The sequence below is a fragment of the Orbicella faveolata genome, unplaced genomic scaffold (assembly GCF_042242905.1).
Source record: "Orbicella faveolata isolate gen_17 unplaced genomic scaffold, um_ofav_v1 contig_2, whole genome shotgun sequence".
Classification (NCBI taxonomy): Eukaryota; Metazoa; Cnidaria; class Anthozoa; order Scleractinia; family Merulinidae; genus Orbicella; species Orbicella faveolata.
This window is the reverse complement of record NW_028301547.1, coordinates 23,227,501-23,245,000: the sequence shown is the minus strand read 5'-3', so window position 1 is coordinate 23,245,000 and position 17,500 is coordinate 23,227,501. Positions and strand designations below refer to the sequence as shown.

The window sequence follows — 17,500 nt, the reverse complement described above, 5'->3', positions numbered from 1 at the left end:
CTCCATATTCATCGCGATCCATCTCCATCTACATTTACTGTTGAATGCTAACCTGTTCTATACTCTGTGTAGGTGGGGAGAAAGGAGAGCAAGCGAGAGAAAAAACGAGGGAGGACTAAGGCCTTCCCTTCCTTTCCTCGTCTCATTCCCCCTCGTTTTTTCTCTCGATCGCCCTTTTTTTCGCTTGTCTCCAACTACCGAGAGCCCGGAACAGGCTGTTGAATGGTAAAGCATAATTTTTTCATCCTATCATTCCATGTCACGTGACACATCAACATAACCGAGCTACGGTGAACTGACCCATCAAATCCTTCGCATTGGAATGGAAACGCTAGTTAACCAATCAACGATCTGTTTTCGAGAGCTTTATCTTTCACTTAGCTAGTTATCGCCTTAACAGAAACAATAGTCCCATTCCCAGTGCAGTCGTAATTAGAGTTGTCACGCAAAAGTTCTTGCCTCTAAAATAGTGGGAGGAGAATTGCGTGACAACATTGACAGTGGTGTGGTGAGGAGCGTTGCGTGACGACCCTGAGTCATCCTTTCAAGAAACCACAGAAACAACTCAACCAAATAAAAGCGATTTAACGCAGTATGTCAGAGTCTAGACAACACCTACAGCTATGAACTGTCAGTTTCTCCAAAACAAAACAATGTTCGTTCGTGGAAATTTTAATGATAAAAAAACACAAAATTTACAGTTCTACTTACATAAAATAGATTTATCGTTAAGACCGTTAATACTTTATTTTATTGACCCGTCAGTCCGTCCGTCCGTCCGTCAGTCCGTCCGTCAGTCCATAAGTCAGTCAGTCAGTGCGTCCGTCCGTCCGTCCGTCAGTCTGTCTGTCAGTCAGTCCGTCAGTCAGTCTGTCTGTCTGTCTGTCTGTCTGTCAATCAGTCAGCCATTCAGAAAGTAAGAACTTAATCATCTAGTGTACTGTTCCACACGATAGTTGGGGACACCTTACGACATAGTTAAAACTCAAAGTCAAAATCCGGAAGGGCATCAATTTTGTACTGATTTTCCAACCTCAATCACCTTTTCTCTAATCAAAAGCCAGTATCGATTACTGACACCCACACTGTTCTGTTCCCTTCACTGCACACTGAATCACAGAAAGAAAAAAGAAGCGCAAGGAGTCAGTCGCTTCTATGTTCACCGCCGTTCTCCACTCTATTGTGTATGCCAAGGACAAACTGAAATTGAAATGCCGGGGATTTTGTGACTTTGAGCGTGTCGATAACATCTTGACACAGCTTACACGTTTTTTAACCAGTCTAAAACAAAAGTTGACAGCCTGATAGAAACGTATTCGAGAACAAAACCCTGTTTCTACATCTGACTAAAGTACTATTACCCAGCCAGTTTTAAACTTAAAAACAACTTGCTAAAAGTTCTGATCGTAACTACGCCTCATCCCGGCCGCGAGAACATGGTCAAGCTCACGACTCAGCTGGCATAACACACAAGTGCCGCAACAATTCACCTCGCAGAAATCATTGCACAGGCTTCCCTAGAAATACAAAAAATGTGAGTTCGTTAGCGTGTAGTGTAGTGTGGGAATCGTACGAAGGCGTTTGGGAACTGCGGTATTCGTTGCTAGCGGTTGCTTATATCTCTCCATCACTACATTGTATATGTGAAGTCGTGAAAACTGAGCGTTCTATTTTTTCCATTGGATGATTTATCCTTTCGCCAATATAATTTTCTTTGTATCAGGGACGATGATATACATCCTTTTGCCTGTACTAGGCGACATTTCCATTTTGACTTTGAATACAAAGTTGTTTTAGTTCCAGCTAACCTCCTTTAAAATTTTTGCGTGACCGTTTTACCAGGTTTTTGTGTTCTCCTTAGACGTGCAGATATCATAAGAATATGGTCGTTCACCTTGGCGATTATTTGTTCCACGGACGAAGTACGAATCTAAGTCGGTGAACCTACCTGAATGTTTTCCTGCACCCTGAGTTTGATCCTCAGTCCAAGCAGAGCTCCAGGACAAAATGCGGCAAAGTAATAACCCTCGCCCATTCTTGAGGAGACATCACACAGCAAAAAGCACGGGCAAAAGAGTCCCATGCAACCTGCAAATTAAACAAGTTATTAGTGTTTTGGCATATTTTTTTCGAATCCAAAGCCACCAAAGCACATATGCCTCTTGGTCAAGAGAACGTAAATCCTGTTTGCTAAGGGCAACTGGTGAAAACGAGCAAGGAAAGAAAAAAGAAGGTAAGGGCAGTTTCGAAAAAAAGGTGCTAAGCCAATCACAACAAGCCTAAAAAACGCAACGAACCAAGCGTGGGACAACGCGGCTATGCAAAGTCACGAGTCACAGTTGCCACGCTCTGATTGATTAGAATAAGTTACAAGAGGACTTTTATCCAATTGTAGATCTCAGTGTAACGTAAAACGTAAACGACGAACTTTCGAACCTGTGGGTTGTCCCGCCAAGCGGCGAACATTTCACTCACATGAATAACAGTCTTCACAGCATCCGCACAGACCAGTGCTCCAGTCACGCATTCCTTGTTGTAGCACAACTGGAGCGGGTTGGTTCACGACAACAGTGGTGTTAGTTTGCTGAAAACCCATTGGTTGGGCCATAATTGGCTGAGGATATCCTGGCTCAGTATATCCTGGCTGCGACATGTTTCAAAGATGCTTAGCTAAATTTAAGTAAAACAGAAAAGAACAGAATGATAGTGCTACACATGACGGTCAGAATACAGGTCAAACTAACTGTGGTTTGAGACGTGCAAACGAACGTAACAAAAGTGGCTGCTGTTATACATCGTAATGCGTAATTTGTAAGTCATAATAAGTTATTATCGCGTATTGTAAGTAAGGTAATGCCAAATATTGTAAATAGTTTTTTTTTTTTTATGTATTGTAAGTGACGTTTGTAAGACACTAAAAGCATTAGAAATAATAATAATACTGTAATAATAATAATAATAATGATGATGATAATAACAATGATGTAGTGTATCGTAAGTAGGTTAAGTATTGTGTCGTGTTGTAAGTAGAGTAAGGCAATGTAAGTAATTATGTGTTCAGCAATAATAATAATAATAACAATAATAATAATAATAATAATAATAATAATAATAATAATAAAACTTGCGTACATCGCTGTGATGGCATTTGCTGTATTTCTTGGTACATGATATTTCGTATATTTTCTTGTATATTTTCATCCTCTATGTGTATGTTACTGGAACATGCATGGCAGCCTATCACCCCCTAGTCCCCCGCGCGGCCTCTTATCTAGGATATCTTCGTTACACTCTCTCCAACTTTCGTGACGTCAGTACTTTGATTTAGTGCTGAAATTGCGTAAAAAATAAAACATACTAGGCTGGAAATATGTTTCTTTAGCATATAGCCACAAGTGTTATACTGGAAAACACCACTCGTATAATTCATACGAAACCACATCCGGGACTCGAGTGGCTTATTTTCCATATCCTTACTAGTGAAGATATCGATGATTTCACTGACATCATTGACCCTACTCAGGCCATAAATGGCTGCTACCTAAAAATTCGTTTGTAAGAATTAATATTAGCCCAACTAACCTCGTTTTTGAGCTGATAATTCAAAAGAATTTTTACTCTCAGTCGAGGCTAGTTGACTTAATTTAAATGCATACAAAAGAATTTTTTTAAATTGGCAGCCATTTATGAATGGGGTCTATGTTTGACCCTTAAACTGTACTTAAATTTATATTGGTGTATGATCGACATATCTTCGGATCTTCCTCGAAGGTCTTCGGCAATCTTTGGTTATCTTCGGAAATCTTCAGTAAGCTTCGGAAAATGTTCGGAAACATTCGTGTGGTCTTCGGACAACTTTTGGAGAATATTCGGATAATGGTCGAAAATCTTTCGAAATCTTCCGTCAAAAACGTCTTATCAGTCAGTATGTTTATATAATAAACAAAATAATACATGGTTGCTCGTGTTCAACTTTATATCTCACGAGTAAGCGTAGCGAACGAGTGAGATATCATACGAAACCACATCCGGGACTCGGGTGACATATTTTCCATATCCTCACTAGTGAAGATATCCATGACTTCACGGATATCATGTTTGACGCTTACTCGTGAGATATCGAGTTGAACAACCGAAGAGATATTCCATATCTAAGAGCTCCCATGTATTATCCTCTATTCCATACTCTATTAAGCGTTTGCACCTTGCGTACATCGCTGTGATGGCGTTTAATGTATTTATTTGTTTTTGATGTTTCGTATATTTTCTTGCATATTTTCACCTTCTGCGGGTATGTTGCACCTACAAAGTGACCAGCCCCCTGTTTGCTTGATAGCTCGATTGATAGAGGGCTGTACCGTATCGCAGGGGTCGTGGGACAAGCTATCGACTTAATTGCCAGGATAACATAAAATTCGTATCTTCTAGCTAACGTGTAATGTTAGATAGACATACTGATGAAGGCGTTTTTGACGATTTTCCGAAGATTTCCGACCACTTTCCGGAGATTTCCGAGATTCTCCAAAACTTGTTCGAAGGTCACACGAACGTTGCCGAACATTTTCCGAAAATTTCCAAAGATTACCGAAGATAGCCGAAGACTTTCGAGGAAGACCCGAAGATGTTTCGATCATACACCAAAGAATTTAAGTACCATTTAAGAGACTAAGTTATCATCGATATCTTCACTAGTGAGGATATGGAAAATACGCCACCCGAGTCCCGGATGTGGTTTCGTATGCATTTTATGAGTGGTGTATTTTCCAGTAAACCACTCGTGTCTATTTACTCGCGAATTTCAAACTGTAGGGATCTCGCTAGATTTGTTGAGGGAGTCCCTGAAAACGTAGGATTTGGTTTCCTTGTGCAGGCCCGAAGTCTCTCATTTTTCCTTTTGCTCCTAGGCAGGAAGAAGAGATCCGGAGACTGAGGTCGAAGAATGTCTTGAACTCACCCGAAATGGATCCAGTTCACGGAATTTTCACCCATCGCGAAATGTGTAGAATGTGATATTTTAATTTGTGTCGTCAACTGTTTTTGTTTTTCGTTTACAATTATTACATAGAACCTGTTTTTCTTTTCCTTGCTGCAAGGACGTTCTTCCGTTTTTTGCTTTAATTTTGACGAAGAAACCCAAAATGAATTTATGAGAAGCATCGCGTGCATTGCGTGACTTTGTTATGTCACGTTAACGTCTAAGTATTAAAGGATCGCGTGCAAGATGGTTTTCTTTTAGTGGACCTATCAGAAAAGATCTTCTTAGCCAATGAGTGTTTGTTTATATATGCAACGCGAACTCGTATCTGGTTTTCTTCTCATCGCCGCACGTTCAGTCTGACGATTATTGCTTATGACGAAATGACCTTAGCCTCCTCCTCCTGGCACGAAGCGTTCAGTTAGTCTCTCTCTCCTTTATTTCGCTCCGTCGATTTTTCGCGTTGTGCCACAACTGAACGCCTGGAGGAGGCTTAAACTAACCCCAGAATGAATCATTTTATCTCGGGATTTGGCGAGATTTTAGAAACATCATGCAAACGCATCTCTGACCTCACCCGGAACAGCTAATTAAAAACATAATTATGTTCTCTTTCCTAGAAAGGAAACAAAATCTAAATCTTTTCCGGGGAAAAGTCTCAGCAATGCTAATTCAACTACATAATCAGACAGTCACGGTTTCAGGCCTTATGTGCCCAAAGGCATGAAGGGAATTGAGCGAGTGAACCAGTCACGACCCTGAGAATAAATTCGCCATTGGGCAATATTCAATCACTAACCCTTTTAGAGTTTTTCCTGACGTTTTGCGAGGCAGCATATAATTCAGAGATCATTTCTTTCAGTCGACCGACATTTGCTTATCAGATGTCCCGCATGTGGATACAAACAGAGTTAAAGCAATGAATGAATGCCAAGGCTATAGCCAGTTTGAGGCAAACCGAGGCACCTGCGTAAAGCATTGTTTTGGTTTTTGTTGGTTTATTTTTGAAGAGGGATAATAAAAACTAAATTACTAGGAGGAGAATTTAACCATGGACATTGCCTCAGTCATAATTGTTTTGTGGCAGAGACGGTCCTGATTGGGATGTGCTAATGTCAATAACTATCACATGTCCATCCAACCCGGAAAATATGCTACTAACTACGGGAAGAACAGGAATATTCAGACGTGAAAATTAAAGTCAGACCAAAACCTAACTGCATGCTAAAGTACTGTAAAGTAAACGAAATCACATTTCGCATGACGGGTTAAGACGCGCTGAAAAAACAATCCAACGAAGAGTCAAAGAAAACGATGCAAATTTTAGTCGAGTCTCGAAAAGGCGACATCTAAAACTTCATGCTTGTCAGAATCGAACAAATGTAGCTACAGAAATGTATGAATGCGAAGGGAGAATGTCTGTAACTATCAAATGTAAGTTACATCCAAACCCAGAAAATATGCAAGTACTGACTACGTGAAGAACATGAATATTCCAAAAGACGGCAAAAGATCCACCACACTCGACTACTAACAATATGTTATAGCGGTTTCCTTTAATTTCGCGTGAGTTTAAAAGCTCAGACCAAATTTAACTACATGCTAAAGTAAAAGAGTTTCACATTTCACGTGACGGGGTTATAATAACGCGCTGAACAAACAATCCAAAGACGAGTCGAAGAAAAGGTCGGCATCTAAAACTTCATGCTTGTCAGTATAGCTCAGGATTGAATTCCCTTAGAGCGCCAAGGAAGATTATTGTTTCAGTTTTCGTGTTAAGATCCCAATTGCCATGATGAATTTTTGAAGAGCTTGAATACTGCGAATTGCTAAACAAAGGCTTTCAGTCGACGAAAAAAAAAGAAACTTGCAAGCAGAGAAAGTGCCCTCTATCTTTCTCGCGTCATATATGATTAAAAGGGGCCGAGAGCATGCAAGGGACCGCGATGTAATACTTAATGTTAATATGTGAGTTTCTTCTTACCTTCTGGTATACAAACGTTGCGCAGCTTTTTCGACAAGGAATGGAAATCAGAGCATTAAATCTGACGAGTGTCTGGGTCATTCAACCGTTCATAATTCAACCGCGAGGGTCTGGTGACGGCTTTCACGATAGGAGCTTCCAGTCCTAAGCGGGAACGATGATGATTATCGGACGTACCACGAAAAGAGTAACACCAGGTGTACAATATATATGGTAATGGCAGTTGTTAGGGATCCTACGGATTTCTACAACTAAGTCACATTTCTACACAAAGGCAATTGCATCTTCATCTACATCTACATCAACATCTACATCTACATCTTCATCTTTATCTACATCAACATCTACATCTACATCGTCTCTTTATCTACATCTACATCTACATCTTCATCTTCATCTTTATCTACATCTACAGCTACATCTGCATCGTTATCTACAACTGCATCTGCACATTCATCTACGTCTACATCCTCATGTACATCTTCATCTTTATCTACATCTACATCTTCACCTTTATCTACATCTACAGCTACATCTGCATCTTTATCTACATCTACAGCTACATCTGCATCGTTATCTACAACTGCATCTGCACATTCATCTACATCTACATCCTCATGTACATCTTCATCTTTATCTACATCTACATCTTCACCTTTATCTACATCTACATCTTCATCTACACCGTTATCTGCATTTGCATCTGAATCTACATCTACATGAAGCTCTAATTGGTTAGAGTAAGTTACAAGAGGACTTCTGTCCAATTGTAGATCTCAGTATTAAGCAAAAGGTAAACGACGAATTTTCGAACGTGCGGGTTCTCCAGTCAGGCGTCGAACATTTCACTTACATGAAGAAACAGTCTTCAAAACATCCGTACAGACCAGTGCTCCAGTCAAGCGTCCCCTGTTGTAGCTCAGTGGGTTGGGTCACGACATCAGTTGTGTTAGTTCGCAGGAAACCTATTGGTTGGGCCATCAGTGGCTGAGGATATCCCGGCTGCGACATGTTTCAAGGATGCTTAGCTAAATCTAAGTAAAACAAAAAAGAACAGAAGGATAGTGCTTACCATGTCGGTCACCATATAGGACAGAATATTCTTTTTTGAGGGAGGGGGGGGGGGGGGGCGCTTGGGCAATTTTCTGGGGCATGAAATTTTATTCTTCCCTTTAGGTTGCGCATGATGCTTTTGGTGGTCACTAGGTTGTGGAAGAATTTTTTAAACATCAAAAAACAGGACCTGAAAAAAGCACCTAATCGATATTTCCCCCATGGCTCCCTTTGCAGGATTGTTTGTTTGTTTGTTTTTTTCAGTCGCTTTTGCTGTGCAGGAAGTTGTTTTGGTATTAATTGCCCATCCACCCCCCTAAAAAAAAATAATGGTCCGTCCATAATTGTGGTTTGAGATGTACAAATCTGGTAGAGGCTAAATAACCCCAGAATGAATCATTTTACCTGGGGGTTTGGCGAGATCTTAAAAGCATCATGCAGACGCATTCCTCACCCCACCAGGAACAGCTGATTTTACTTTTAAATTGTGCTTAAGGAATTGTTACCGTGTATAAATAAAGTTACCAATAATTAAAAATGTAATCTCTGATTATGTTCTCTTTCCTAGAAATGAAGCAAAATCAAAATCGTTTACGCGACAAGTCTCAGCAAATTCAGCCGATAATCAATCACGGCTTCAGGCCTTATTTTCCCAAAGGCATGAAGAGGATTGAGCGAGTGAACCAGACACGACTCTTAAAGCGAAATTCACCATTAGGCAATTTTCAATCACTTGACTCTTTCACAGTTATTCCTGGCGTTTTGCGAGGCGGCATATAATCCAGAGATCATTTCCTTCAGTCTACCGACACTTGCTTATTAGATGACCCCGCATAGGGATGCATAAATACCAGGGCCGACGCCAATTTGAGGCAGGCCGAGGTACTTGCCTCAAGCATTGTTTTCGTTTTTATTGTATTTTTTTTTGAAGGGGGATAGTAAAACACTGCTAAAGACCTATCGAGAGAATTTAACCATGGACATTGCCTCAGTCATAATTGTTTTGTGGCAGTGACGGCCCTGAATGCAAAGTGTGAATGTCAATCAATAACTATCAAATGTCCATCCAGCCTGGAAAATATGCTTCTGACTACGCGAAGAACAGGAATATTACATGAAAATTTGAAGGAAGGTAAAATATCCAGTTAATTACACTCGACTAATAACTATATGCTAGCGGTTTCCCTTTTATGTGGGTTCTAAAACTCAGACTCAAACGTAATCGAATGCTAAAGTAAAAGAGTTTCTCATTTGGCATGACGGGGTTGAGACGCGCCGAACAATCTGACGAAGAATCTAAAACGAAGCAAATTTTAGTCGAGTCCCTAAAAGTTAGCATCTAAAACTTAACTGGTGCTTGTCAGTATAGCTCAGGATTGAACTCCCTTAGCGCGAGGAAGATTCCTAGTTGTTTCAGTTTTCGTTTTAAGATCCCAATTACCATGATGAATTCTTGAATACTGCAGATTGCTAAATATGATTCTGAAAGGCTTTCAGTTGACCGACGAAAAAACAGAAACTTGGAAGTGGAGAAAGTGCCTTCTTTCTTTTCCACGCCATATGATTAAAAGTGGACGATAGCATGCGAAGGACTACAATGTGATACTTAATATCAATATGCGAACCTCTTCTTATCTTCTGATATACAAACGTTGCACAGCTATTCCGACAAGGAATGGGATTCAGATCACTAAATCTGAAGAGTGTCTCGGTCATTCGACCGTTTCTTGTGTCTCCCGTGATGGCCTGGTAACGGCCCTTTTCACGTAAGGGAAACGATAATTATTTTTACTTTCTTATTTTTTTCCCTTTGGTTTTATTTCTGTCATTTTATTTTTTCTTATTTAAAATTTACATTGACCAAAACGCAGAGTTTTCCTAACCGTTTCCTTTCTTTAAAAAATGATATGGAGAGTTTGATCATTCGAGAATTCGTTGAGCATTTCGAATCTCATTACTCAGCACTCGAAGCTCTTCACTGCAGAATTTGTCATAGAGGGGGCCGTTGGGATTTTCGGTTTTGCGGTTTTAGCTATTATTAAGAGTGAATGCCTATAAAAATGGACCTAAATCGCCTATCAATGGCACAAGTCGAAAAATTGATTTCGCTTGTATTTTGTCCATAGATAGGTCCTAGTAAGAATAGAAACGGACAATAGTTAGCTTCTGCTAATACAGCTTTCTTTGGTAGAAATACGCCGAAAACGATTTCGACCCGATTGGGCTCAAAAACTACTTCCGGTTTTGCTGAATTTTCCGAATATTTGATTGCTTCGCGCTCCGCAGAACAGCTACTTGAGAATCTTTCAATGGATTTTATATTCAGTTCAGGTCTTCGTGGTATGACTGAACGAAAAATAAAATAAATCAAAGTCAGTTTTGAGCCCGAAAAGAGATCAAACTGACACGCAAAATTGTACAGTGTGTCGCAAGAGAATTATTGCGTGAAAACATCGCCATATTTTTCTATGGGCTATAACTTTAAATACCATAAAAACACTTTCTACGGGTTAAATAAACACCCACCTGTTAGGATACCAAAAAATATCTCTGGGCAAATGGTTTCAAGTCGCCCGCCTTGGCCTGTGTTTCTCATAGATTTTGCCCAAAATCCGCCGTTGGAATGTAAGTAATTGCGTGACGCGGATAGCCACTCTCGAGTAAAATATTCGTTTCCAGCAATCCGATGAAAGCAGTTTTTGAAACGTTGTGTGGATAAAATAATGGAAAATGTTTTTTTGTTGTTTTTTTTGTTTAAGTTAGTATAAATATATATGTTTTTTTCATTTGCGTTGCGACACCCACGACATCCATGATAAAAAACGTTACTACAGTACTCCAGGAAATGATTTTAACACTTGTTTATTTTGTTGATTTCACTGATAACTTACAACACAGTGGCAGTAGTAATGGACGCTCATATGTGCGGTAACCAATCAGAAGCCGAGAAAGACAATAGGCTATTGTTTGGAGAACAATGGACGCTATTGTTTTCCACATCCAAGATGGCCGCCACAAATTTCAGCCAATCAGGAGCCGAATTAAGAACAATGGATGCTATTGTTTTCCAAATCCAAGATGGCCGCCACAAATTTCAGCCAATCAGGAGCCAAATTAGGAATTCAAGATGGCGGCGCCCACGAAAGTCGGCCATGTTGGAAAACAGCCCACCAGCCTCGACGGAGGACTGGGATCGGTCTCACGGATTTCCATGGCGACACAAATCACGCCAGGGTCACGCAAAAAATGTCATGCAACTTCAAAATCGATACTTACAGTGTCCTGTAGTCCTAAACGACAGAGGTCCATCCAACAAGCGGCCATGATGGAGACTGAGAGACTTGTGTCCGAGGCACTTATATACCTTTCTATTCGTTCCAAAGCATCCTGGGACGCTGACCTCATCGGGAACCAATCCTAGACTTGCCCCACTCCCTTCACAGTCGAAGGGGTAAAAATCGGGGTAAGGGGGTACTCCCCGTTCCAAAGCATCCTGGGCTGATGACCTCATCGGGAACCAATCTTAGACTTGCCCCACTCTCTTCGAAGTCGAAGGGGTAAAAATTGGGGTGAGGGGGTACTCCCCATTCCAAATCCTAGATTTGTCCCACTCCCTTCTCGCCCAAAGAGGTAAAATAGGGATAAAGAGGTACTCCCTCTTAGTCTGCTATTTAAAACCTTCACACGTTTTGAAAAGGACCAAAACAAAGTTTGTTGACTCACGAAATGGAAGTTAGAAGAAGTCGAAGACTACTAGGATTGACCCCGAAGTAGATGAGTTCAAGGACAAATGTTTCATCTGTCAAGGCGACCTTGTCATTGACTCCTTGACTCGATGTAGTGCGAAAACTTATTGCTGTGGAAAATTTTTGCACAAGAGATGTTTGCAACAGGAGTTACAATACTCAGATAAGTGCGGACATTGCAAAACCTCAAATCCTCGGGGGAATGAAGATGAGGCACAACTTTCACCTTGGGAGGAGGTGGTACGAGAGAGGATTACCAACGCAACGAATGCCATCAATAGGTATCGGCGAGGGGGACGGCCTTATCATATTCACAATCGTAATATTGTTTCGTGGAGGACCTTGCCGTACCATGCGAATCTTTCCATCTGGTTTGAATTTTATACAAGACTCACCATCTTCGTGCAGCAAAGGGGAAACGCTACCCTGTACATCCATGCCTATGTCAACTTGCCGTGGATGACCATTACTCAATCAATAAGACAGACGGTGTATGAAATGTTCAGTAGAAACATCCCAACGGAAGTAATGCTCTGCGTGCGCGAAGTAAAGTTTAGGTTATTGTTCCTGTCGTGGCTGCACTACGACGTTGAGGATGAAGTGATTATCAACAGATTAACTCTTCAGTCATCTTTTTCACCCCCCATTTACCCTGAAGACACAGCTTGGGTGTAACGTGTAACTTTTATTGTAACTCAAAAAACTCGTAAAACAAAACAAAAACAAAAACAAAGAGTCTGAGTCTTTATAACGTTTATTGAATAATGATAATAAAAATAATAACATGAGCTCCGAAAGAGAATTGGTTACAATTTTTAACTCTTTAACTCTTGACCGTCGGTATTCCACAAAGTGTTGGGAACTAAACTCGTTTCCAGTTTCACAGACTCTTGGTCCCTGGCCTCAAAACGCACGATATTCTGCCCTAGTTTTCTTTGCTTTTGGTCATGAAGTCTTTGCCTGATCCGTTCCTTATTCTTGGCATAGTAACTTCTCCCATACTCGTTGATCCGTTCCCTGTTGTTTTTACAGTATTGCCTTCGATAATTTCTGATGTGCTCCTTGTTCTGTTGTCAATAGGCCCTCTGGCTGCTGGCGAGTCGTTCCTTGTTGTTTTCATACCATCTTTTACGACGGGTTTTGAGAATCCCGACGTTCTCTGCACGATATCTCTTTTGTTGGGCCAGGATTCGCTGTTTGTTCTTGGCATAATATTTTTTGTGGTAGGCCTTTTTACAGACAACCCTCTGGTCATTCCCTGACAGTTGATTGGAGCAATTCATCTTGCATGTGTGGCGTCTTACAAATAATGACTAAAACCCTGGAATCACACACTCTTATAAGAGTCACATGGCTAATTCAGGTCTTAACCTCTTCTTCTACTTCCTCTTCGTCATCGTCGTCGGGGAGTAACTTCTTCCGCATTAGTCTGTTTAGCAGGAATTTTCGTTTTGCCACTGCCGACTCGGCCGCTTCGTCAAAATCCATGTCGTCTTCCTCAATAAAGCGTCGAAGAGTCTTCATGACTTTACGGTGTATAGCGTCGTGTTTGATACGGTGAGTCTATTTTAGACGCTCTAAGTAAGTCCTTCGTAGCCTTCTTCTACTTACAGGTAATAGGACGTTGAAAGCAGCATTTTCGGCATAGTTTTGGGATTTTCCCTTATCCAGGAACTGCTGGACTTCCTTCAGGTAGGTTTCTTTGACGTCTTCCCCGACGTTTTGACGTAGCGGACTCCACGGATCTGGTTCATCGTCGTCCGCTTCTTCTTCCTCTTTGAAGCTGCTACTATCTTCATCTTCTTCCTGTTCCTCCTCAGGCTCCTCTTCATCCACCTCTTCTTCCTCTTCAACGTTCTCATCATTGTTATCTTCCACGGGGCCAAAAATATCTGTTGAACGATCATCCATGATTCTCGTCGACCTTCACCCAAGGCAACGTACTTCAAATGAACCGAGTCGATTAAACTGATGTTTAATATACCATTTTGGGCAAGATCAGACATCCTCTCTCTTTCTTCGATGCCAGCGTGGGTATCCTTCGTGCGTCATGAGGTGACTAAACACGCGTTTCCTGTCATCACTGGCGGGATGTAAATCCAGGACCGTGTACCCAAACGGTCGTTCGGTCACTTTTTGATACGCGTCCATCATGTCTTGCCAGCAAGTGGGAAAAGCTTGAAGCAGTAAATTCTTCATCCCTAATTGATCTCTCGGATTTTTGAAGGCTACGATGTAGTGGGCGTTCCTGGAAATACTCTTGGCGTATTTCCCTGGTGGAAACATGTCTTGGCATAAGTACAACACGGTGATATTTTGATGATGAGAGTGTTTGGTGAATAAGTCTAGCAACGCTTTGTCCTCACCTCCCTCTGCCATCAGATCGTCCAGTACGAGTAATCCACCCTTCGGAAACCATGACTTGAGATGGTCTGAATCTGGAATCCCTTCGTGAAATTGCACACCAGCGTCTTCCATGTCTCTAAATCCGTATTGCCACGCCCCGTAGCAATAATGAATCGTAGTGGGAGGGTTTACAAACAATTCTTCCAAGTGATCCAAGAGTAACGATTCGGTAAAACAAGTCTTGCCACAACCAGAAGGGCCCACGATCAAAATACTGGAGGGTGTCTTGAACCGAAAAGCTTCTCCCATTTCTATTCTACCAGGGATCCCATGGTGCTTTTCGGTAGGAAATGTGATATTTGGGACATCTCGTGTCTTTTCTGATCCACTGCTTTGACAACTATGTTTTTCGTGACGAATTCTACTGTCTGCAAGGGAGAATAGTCTATGACAATATCGACAATAAAGGGAGATGATTCCTTGCTAGTTTGACTCAAAATGAATTGAGGCAGTTAATGCCTTAGTTTTATACATGATTAATGATCCAGTTGACGAGTGTGGTGGAGGCGGTGGCGGTGGTGGTGGTGATGGTGAATGTGGTGGTGGTGCAGGTAATGGATGTGGTGGTGGTGGTGAATGTGGTGAATGTGGTGGTGGTGGTGGATGTGGTGGTGGTGGATGTGGTGGTGGTGGATGCGGTGGCGGTGGTGTAGGTAATGGATGTGGCTGTGGTGGTAAATGTGGTGGTGGTGGTGGATGTGGTGGTGGTGGTGGTGGTAAGTGTGGTGGTGGTGTAGGTGGTGGTGTACGTGGTGGTGGTGGTGGATGCAGTGGTGGTGGTGTAGGTGGTGGATGTGGTGGTGGTGGTGGTGAATGTGGTGGATGTGGTGGTGGTGGTAAATGTGGTGGATGTGGCAGTGGTGGCGGTGAATGTGGTGGTGGCGGTGGAGATGGATGTGGTGGGAAATTTGGTGGTGGTGGTAAATGTGGTGGTGGTGTAGGTGGTGGTGGTGGTGGTGTAGGTGGTGGATGTGGCTGTGGTGATGAATGTGGTGGATGCGGCGGTGGTGGTACATTTGGTGGTGATATAGGAGGTGGTGGTGGTGAATATGGTGGTTGATGGTGCATGTGGTGGTGGTGGTGAATGTGGCGGTGGTAGTGAATGTGGTGGTGGTGGTAAATGTGGTGGTGGTGGCGGTGGTGGCGGTGGTGGTGAATGTGGTGGTGGTGGATGTGGTGGTCGTAAATGTGGTGGTGGTGGTGGTAGTGGTGGATGTGGTGGTGGTAAATGTGGTGGGATAACAATGATGAGAACGTTGAAGAGGAAGAAGAGGTGGATGAAGAGGAGCCTGAGGAGGAACAGGAAGAAGATGAAGATAGTAGCAGCTTCAAAGGGGAAGAAGAAGCGGACGACGATGAACCAGATCCGTGGAGTCCGCTACGTCAAAACGTCGGGGAAGACGTCAAAGAAACCTACCTGAAGGAAGTCCAGCAGTTCCTGGATAAGGGAAAATCCCAAAACTATGCCGAAAATGCTGCTTTCAACGTCCTATTACCTGTAAGTAGAAGAAGGCTACGAAGGACTTACTTAGAGCGTCTAAAATAGACTCACCGTATCAAACACGACGCTATACACTGTAAAGTCATGAAGACTCTTCGACGCTTTATTGAGGAAGACGACATGGATTTTGACGAAGCGGCCGAGTCGGCAGTGGCAAAACGAAAATTCCTGCTAAACAGACTAATGCGGAAGAAGTTACTCCCCGACGACGATGACGAAGAGGAAGTAGAAGAAGAGGTTAAGACCTGAATTAGCCATGTGACTCTTATAAGAGTGTGTGATTCCAGGGTTTTAGTCATTATTTGTAAGACGCCACACATGCAAGATGAATTGCTCCAATCAACTGTCAGGGAATGACCAGAGGGTTGTCTGTAAAAAGGCCTACCACAAAAAATATTATGCCAAGAACAAACAGCGAATCCTGGCCCAACAAAAGAGATATCGTGCAGAGAACGTCGGGATTCTCAAAACCCGTCGTAAAAGATGGTATGAAAACAACAAGGAACGACTCGCCAGCAGCCAGAGGGCCTATTGACAACAGAACAAGGAGCACATCAGAAATTATCGAAGGCAATACTGTAAAAACAACAGGGAACGGATCAACGAGTATGGGAGAAGTTACTATGCCAAGAATAAGGAACGGATCAGGCAAAGACTTCATGACCAAAAGCAAAGAAAACTAGGGCAGAATATCGTGCGTTTTGAGGCCAGGGACCAAGAGTCTGTGAAACTGGAAACGAGTTTAGTTCCCAACACTTTGTGGAATACCGACGGTCAAGAGTTAAAGAGTTAAAAATTGTAACCAATTCTCTTTCGGAGCTCATGTTATTATTTTTATTATCATTATTCAATAAACGTTATAAAGACTCAGACTCTTTGTTTTTGTTTTTGTTTTGTTTTACGAGTTTTTTGAGTTACAATAAAAGTTACACGTTACACCCAAGCTGTGTCTTCAGGGTAAATGGGGGGTGAAAAAGATGACTGAAGAGTTAATCTGTTGATAATCACTTCATCCTCAACGTCGTAGTGCAGCCACGACAGGAACAATAACCTAAACTTTACTTCGCGCACGCAGAGCATTACTTCCGTTGGGATGTTTCTACTGAACATTTCATACACCGTCTGTCTTATTGATTGAGTAATGGTCATCCACGGCAAGTTGACATAGGCATGGATGTACAGGGTAGCGTTTCCCCTTTGCTGCACGAAGATGGTGAGTCTTGTATAAAATTCAAACCAGATGGAAAGATTCGCATGGTACGGCAAGGTCCTCCACGAAACAATATTACGATTGTGAATATGATAAGGCCGTCCCCCTCGCCGATACCTATTGATGGCATTCGTTGCGTTGGTAATCCTCTCTCGTACCACCTCCTCCCAAGGTGAAAGTTGTGCCTCATCTTCATTCCCCCGAGGATTTGAGGTTTTGCAATGTCCGCACTTATCTGAGTATTGTAACTCCTGTTGCAAACATCTCTTGTGCAAAAATTTTCCACAGCAATAAGTTTTCGCACTACATCGAGTCAAGGAGTCAATGACAAGGTCGCCTTGACAGATGAAACATTTGTCCTTGAACTCATCTACTTCGGGGTCAATCCTAGTAGTCTTCGACTTCTTCTAACTTCCATTTCGTGAGTCAACAAACTTTGTTTTGGTCCTTTTCAAAACGTGTGAAGGTTTTAAATAGCAGACTAAGAGGGAGTACCTCTTTATCCCTATTTTACCTCTTTGGGCGAGAAGGGAGTGGGACAAATCTAGGATTTGGAATGGGGAGTACCCCCTCACCCCAATTTTTACCCCTTCGACTTCGAAGAGAGTGGGGCAAGTCTAAGATT

General features: G+C 42.1%; 3 protein-coding genes and 1 long non-coding RNA gene across 4 annotated transcripts in view; 1 reads left to right on the top strand and 3 right to left on the bottom strand.

The window, feature by feature from the left end:
* Positions 1-656: 656 nt before the first annotated feature.
* Positions 657-7,174, bottom strand: LOC149112530 (cornifelin homolog). The gene is made up of 4 exons (XM_089290406.1): positions 6,960-7,174; positions 2,476-2,670; positions 1,949-2,088; positions 657-1,517 (listed from the first exon to the last, which is right to left on the bottom strand). The coding sequence occupies exons 2-4, from the start codon at positions 2,651-2,653 to the stop codon at positions 1,392-1,394; spliced, it is 444 nt and encodes a 147-aa protein (XP_089146532.1). The 5' UTR covers positions 2,654-2,670; positions 6,960-7,174; the 3' UTR covers positions 657-1,391.
* Positions 7,175-9,769: 2,595 nt separating this feature from the next.
* LOC149112527 (uncharacterized) overlaps positions 9,770-17,500 on the top strand; it is a 9,678-nt gene continuing 1,947 nt past the window's right edge. The window contains exon 1 of the long non-coding RNA XR_016207477.1: positions 9,770-10,915. This is a non-coding gene — a long non-coding RNA (uncharacterized LOC149112527). The remainder of the gene's footprint in view (positions 10,916-17,500) is intronic.
* LOC149112529 (uncharacterized) lies at positions 12,430-13,760 on the bottom strand. The gene has a single exon (XM_089290408.1). It carries the CDS (start codon positions 13,667-13,669, stop codon positions 13,322-13,324), a length of 348 nt encoding a protein of 115 aa, XP_089146534.1. The 5' UTR covers positions 13,670-13,760; the 3' UTR covers positions 12,430-13,321.
* On the bottom strand, positions 13,623-14,556 carry LOC149112528 (uncharacterized). The gene has a single exon (XM_089290409.1). It carries the CDS (start codon positions 14,411-14,413, stop codon positions 13,757-13,759), a length of 657 nt encoding a protein of 218 aa, XP_089146535.1. The 5' UTR covers positions 14,414-14,556; the 3' UTR covers positions 13,623-13,756.

Bases quoted from the DNA above. Each gene is read 5' to 3' on its own strand.
- LOC149112529 (XM_089290408.1), bottom strand. From the start codon at position 13,669: ATGGATGATCGTTCAACAGATATTTTTGGCCCCGTGGAAGATAACAAT.
- LOC149112528 (XM_089290409.1), bottom strand. From the start codon at position 14,413: ATGGGAGAAGCTTTTCGGTTCAAGACACCCTCCAGTATTTTGATCGTG.
- LOC149112530 (XM_089290406.1), bottom strand. From the start codon at position 2,653: ATGTCGCAGCCAGGATATACTGAGCCAGGATATCCTCAGCCAATTATG. The intron at 2,089-2,475 runs GTGAGTGAAATG...TTTAATTTGCAG, and splicing joins CTGTGAAGACTGTTATTCAT to GTTGCATGGGACTCTTTTGC. The intron at 1,518-1,948 runs GTAGGTTCACCG...TTGTATTTCTAG, and splicing joins GGGTGCAGGAAAACATTCAG to GGAAGCCTGTGCAATGATTT.